This window comes from Otolemur garnettii, unplaced genomic scaffold (genome assembly GCF_000181295.1).
Source record: "Otolemur garnettii isolate 467f Iridium unplaced genomic scaffold, OtoGar3 scaffold00039, whole genome shotgun sequence".
Classification (NCBI taxonomy): Eukaryota; Metazoa; Chordata; class Mammalia; order Primates; family Galagidae; genus Otolemur; species Otolemur garnettii.
This window is the reverse complement of record NW_003852434.1, coordinates 2159712-2165170: the sequence shown is the minus strand read 5'-3', so window position 1 is coordinate 2165170 and position 5459 is coordinate 2159712. Positions and strand designations below refer to the sequence as shown.

Genomic DNA, 5459 nt, shown 5'->3' with positions numbered 1-5459 from the left:
ACCAAAAATAGAAAAAAATTAACTGGGCATTGTGGTGGGCTCCTATTGTCCCAGCTGCTCAGGAGGCCAAGGCAAGAGGAATCTCTTGAGCCCAAGAGATTGAGGTTGCTATGAGCTATGATGGTGCCATTGCACTCTGCCCAGGATGACAGAGTGAGACTCTTATCTCAAAAAGAAGAAAGAAAGAAAGGAAGGAAGGAAGGAAGGAAGGAAGGAAGGAAGGAAGGAAGGAAGGAAGGAAGGAAGGAAGGAAGGAAAGAAATCTAAGGAAAGGCCATCTTTGTTACACAGTGGCCAAGACCTTGGCTGAATAATTATGTTTGTGTCCTAGTGCTTCACGGAAGGTAGAAGTCTTAGCAATGAAGTAGGGTACTTGACAGAAGGTATCTCCAAGCACAGCAGTATAGAAGGAGAAGCTTGGCTTCTCTTAACTGCTTATAGTAAAATGTGAAAAATGCATAAAGATGGAATTTATAATCAAAAAGGAATCAGAACTTAAAGATTTAGAAAATTATAGGTTTGGCTATGTTGTAAAGAATAGAAAAGTGTATTAGGAGAAAACATCAAGAGTATGGCCAAGATTAGTATGGATGCCCTTTGACAAAAGGATTAGTAGGATGGCCAGAGTCCTGATGCTATTCATAAAGGCAATAAACATGACCCCAAGGGCATTTTGGAGATCGTCAAAGACTGCCATTCTCATCATAGGTCCAGAGTACCAAGAGCTGGGGGACAGAACTATGTCAAAAGAGGGGCATTAGGTGCCCACAGGACCGTGACACTTGATTCCAAGCTGCTTCAACTCTCCGCTCCCTGCCTTGCACAGTGCTCCTCACCTGACCCAGATGGGACTCTAATAGGCCCAGGTGTGATGTGGGCAGCCACCGATAGAGCATAAATGGTAAACCGAGGTGGTACCCAGGCAGTGCCATCTCTGTTGGCACACAGAGCACACAAGTGTGGGGGCATAGCTGCCTCCCCCTGGATTTCAAAGGATGCTCTGCCAAGCAGGGGTGCAGAGAACTACTACCAGAGGTTGGGGTCAGTGCAGAGAGCCGCCACTAGGACAATACCTAGTGGAGCTGAGGAGGCAGAGTTTTCACTCCAGAGACCCCAGATTGTATAAAGCCACCGGTGTGCAGCTCCAGCCTGGGAGAGCCACAGGCACCTAACTCCAAGGTGGGAATGCACTGGCTGGGCTGTGCCCAGCAAATACATGAAGTGGGGCTGCCCAGAGCCTTGGAGACCCAATACCAACCCCACTTTGTCTTGAAGATGGGATGTGGAATCAAAGCTTTTTCTCAAGATTTAAGACTTCATGCCACTTGCCCTGCTGAGTTTGGACTTAACCTCTTACTCCCTTCTTCTTTCTTCTTTCTAGCTTTTGGAATGGGAGTGTCGATCCTGTGCCTGTCTCACTGTTGTATTTTAAAAGCACAAACTTGTTTGATGTCATAGGTTCACTGCTAGAGAGCAATTTGCCTCCCTTACCCTCAGAAAAATCACAGTGAATAAAGCATGGTCTGTTATATCACAATACAGTCATTTAGAAAATACAGTGGGGAAAAAAGTCAACTCAGATTCTCCCATATCCCACAGGCCTTTCCCAGGGACTTGTCTCCTTCTGGATAGAGTTCACTAAGCTCTTCCACGCTATTCCTGTGCCATTTCCAGAGTTCTCTGGCTGCACATCTCTCACTGTCCTGTAGATGAGACTTTCATCAGCACATATCACCCACTAGACTCAGGGCTTTTTGCCAATGATGTCTTAGTCTCAACTTTACATCCCCTTTGCCTGCCACATTAGGGGCTGACTAAATGTTTATTGAATAAATATGTGAGCAAACAATACATGTGACTTTGAAAGTTTGTATACAGTTCCATAGGACAAGAGGATGCAAACATCAAAAACTTGGCTCCTCTTTTGATAGAACCTCCATTCTCCCAGTGACCCTGAAACAATGAAAGTGGCTAAATTTCAGGTCTTTCTTAAGTTAGATGATAATTGGGGCAGGAGGTACAGAGACAATCTTTTGACCCTGTCTGATTTAATAAGAGACCTATCTGTTCTGTAAGTTCATTCAAATGCTTAAATAGCTGGATGCAGTGGTTCATGCCTATCATCCTAGCACTCTGGGAGGCCAAGGCAGGGGGATTGCTTGAGCTCAGGAGTTAGAGACCATACCCAGCAAGAGGGAGACCCTGTCTCTACTAAAAATAGAAAAACCAGCTGGGTGTCGTGGCAGGCACCTGTAGTCCCAGCTACTCAGGAGGCTGAGGCAAGAGGATCACTTGAGCCCAAGAGTTTGAGGTTTCTGTGAGCTATGATGGTGCCCCCGCACTCTACCCAGAGCGACAGACTGAGACTCCATCTCAAAAAACAAAACAAGCCAAAAACTTAAATAAAGGTAATACCCGTTTGGATGTGTTTTAGTGTCAGTAAACACATTATCAGTCCCTTTCTAAGTATAATCTATAATTAGAGTGTAAAGGAAATTTTGGTCAAAGAATAGAGCTGCAAAGCAGGCTGAGAGCCTGCAGGGTTACAAATAAAATTCCTGCACTTCACACTTGTAGTTGAGTTCTGGCTCCGTGTGGACGGTCAGTACACAGAGAAATGGGTGCTGCGAACTGTGCCTGATCTTCCTGCCTTCAGAATTGCTGAGCATTTGATGTTTATTTTAAATGGTGTCTCTAGTGATCTTGAAAATTACTCTTTTGAAAACAAAATTATTTATTTTTCTTAGGAGTTTGCAGATGCTTCTGGATCATGAAGATGATGACTTTGTAGAAGTATTTTACATCCATTTTAATGTGAGTAATAATAAAACGAGGTAACAGGTCAGCTTTAATCTGATGAACAATTTATGTACTTGAACATGTCACCTTGAACTTCAGATAACCTACTCTACGTCATTTTGGTAGAAATAAAACTGAATATATTCATATGTGGGAACAAATTTTGACATTCTATTTGTGAGTTGTATTCTATAGTTATGTTGTTCTTTTTTAATTTCAGAATATTAGGGGGCAGATGTGTTTTATTTATACATACTTTGTTTTTTGTACAAATTGAGTCAAAGTTAAAAGTGTGCTTTTAAAGTATTTTTTTAGAAAAAAAACTTCTGAATTAAACTAGTGAAAAAGGTTTTTTACCCTCATCATAAACTGGGCATATCAGTTAGATTTGTAACAACCTACCCTAAAACTTAGTGCCTTAGAAAAACAAACATGATTGAGTGGGTTTCTGGACTGGGCTGACTTGGCTGGGCTGGACGGTCTATGGCGCTGTCACTCGTGCCCAGGCATTGGAGGGCTGCTTGGTTCATAGAGTGTCAGCCAAACTGGCTTGTCTCTATGCCCCATGATCTCTTATCCACCTGGCTTCTGAAGTGAGACTGTAGTATTTATTCTTCACATGATGGTCTTAGGGTTACAAAGAGCAGGAAGAGATAGCAAGCCCCCCCACACCCACACACATACCCCCACATAAGCTTCTGTTTCTATCAAATCCAGTTGGCCAAAGCACTTCACATGGCCATGCCCACATTCAAAGGTTTAGAGGTGTTGTAAAGTCACATGGCAAAGGGCTGGGAAAAACCAGGTAAGGTATTTATGGCTATTTTTGAAAATCTACCACACTGGGTTTACACTGTATAAAATGGTGAGATGTGGCAATTTTTCAATTAATGTTTTTAGTATGACCAGTTAAGATAATTCAAGTTTTGAAAAATATTCTTTTTTTGGTTTTGGGTTTTTTTTTTTTTTGAGACAGAGCCTCAAGCTGTCCCCCTGGGTAGAGTGCTGTGACATCACAGCTCACAGCAACCTCTAACTCCTGGGCTCAAGCGAGTCTCCTGCCACAGCCTCCCAAGTAGCTGGGACCACAGGCACCCACCACAACGCCTGGCTATTTTTTTGGTTGCAGCTGTCATTGTTGTTTGGCGGGCCTGGGCTGGATTCCAACTGACCACCTTAGGTATATGTGGCTGGCGCCTTAGCCACTTGAGCCACAGGCGCCGAGCCAAATATTCTTTTTTCATTCCGCGTGAAAGGATGGAAATTTTTTGTTTGTATATTTCTTGCCAGTTTTTATGACAAAAGCATACATTTTTACAAATTCCTTAGGAAAAAAAATATGCTCCAAAGTGCTTTTGTTGTTGATAGATGGCTCAGAATTATGCTGGAGAAATCATCTGAGTTTATTTGTGGTTATAGGTGCATTGGGACAGAGATGATGCAGACTTAGTTTCTGATGGAAGTCGCATACTGGTCAACCAGACTAACAAGTAGGTACAAAGGAATGAAATATTTGCTTCACATATACACTGCATTTATTGTACTGGGATCTGAAAATTCCTTTTAGTTCTTATGTTTTTCATTCCCATTAATCATTTGTCAACAAGGCAGAGAAGAAGTCAGTGTGTGTTGGAGTCATCATGGAGTTTTGTCGTGGTAGAGAACAGAAATGGCTTTTGCACAGAGGCCTGCCTTCCCTCTTCCCACTGCCTGAAGTTATACCACTAACCTCGATTACTCTTTAACCACTTACTCTGCTTTACTTTTTCACCCATCTCCTACCTTTAGAATTTCTTGCTTATTTATTTCTCAGTATTTCCCCCAGTATCCTGAGAGCGGCATGGTGGCAGGAACGTGGTCTGTGTTCTTCACCACTGTGTATCCAGTACTTGGGGTCGCCTGCAGTGGCCCAGGTTCATAGCAGGCACGTGGTATTTTTTGAAGAGATTACTGTGGATTCTTGTCTTCCCAACATACTGGATGCCGTTTAAAGCCATAGAATTTGAGATTATACGGTGTTACCTTGATAGTTGGTCAAAGTGGCAAAGAGATCTCTTAGTTAGCATTCCAAACCTAATCTTTTAAAAAAACAACTTTGTATTGAACTCTACCATATATCACAAAAAATTGCACAAATCATAAATGTACAGTTCAATGAATTTCACAAAGTCAGCATACCTGTGAAATTACCAACCGGATTAAGAAATAGAACATTTTCAGCTGTGTAGCTGTAGATTATGTAACTATAATCACAGATTCTTTGTCTGTAGTATTACTGGAAGATAGAGTGTGTTCCAGGTCTTGGTCTGTGATGAATAATGGTCCTGTCAGTGTTCTTGTATGTTTTTGTCGCTCATATGCATGCATTTCTGTTGGTATATAACTGGGAGAAGAATTGGTAGGTGTCTTGTGGTTGCCCCAGACAGGGCAAGATCAATCCTACCTAAAATTAGTTTGGATGTTGATACTGATGATATCATATGTATACCAGAGAGCATGAAAATATTTGTTACACGATGAGATTTTCTGTAGAGAGCCAGCCAGGCACCCAAGCTGGTCTTTTTTCTATAGGTGAAGGAAGAGGCAGGTGCCTTTGGTTTATGTTCAGGCATGGGGCCAGGGTGAAGTTTAAACTTTCCCACCAGTGCCCCACTGAGCAC

At 42.4% G+C, this 5459-nt stretch overlaps 1 protein-coding gene across 1 annotated transcript in view; it reads left to right on the top strand.

The window, feature by feature from the left end:
- HERC5 (HECT and RLD domain containing E3 ubiquitin protein ligase 5) overlaps positions 1-5459 on the top strand; it is a 57647-nt gene that overhangs the window by 44156 nt on the left and 8032 nt on the right. Inside the window, exons 18-19 of the mRNA XM_012805298.2 lie at positions 2748-2814; positions 4219-4289. Of these exons, the coding sequence (XP_012660752.1) occupies positions 2748-2814; positions 4219-4289 (138 nt within the window). The remainder of the gene's footprint in view (positions 1-2747; positions 2815-4218; positions 4290-5459) is intronic.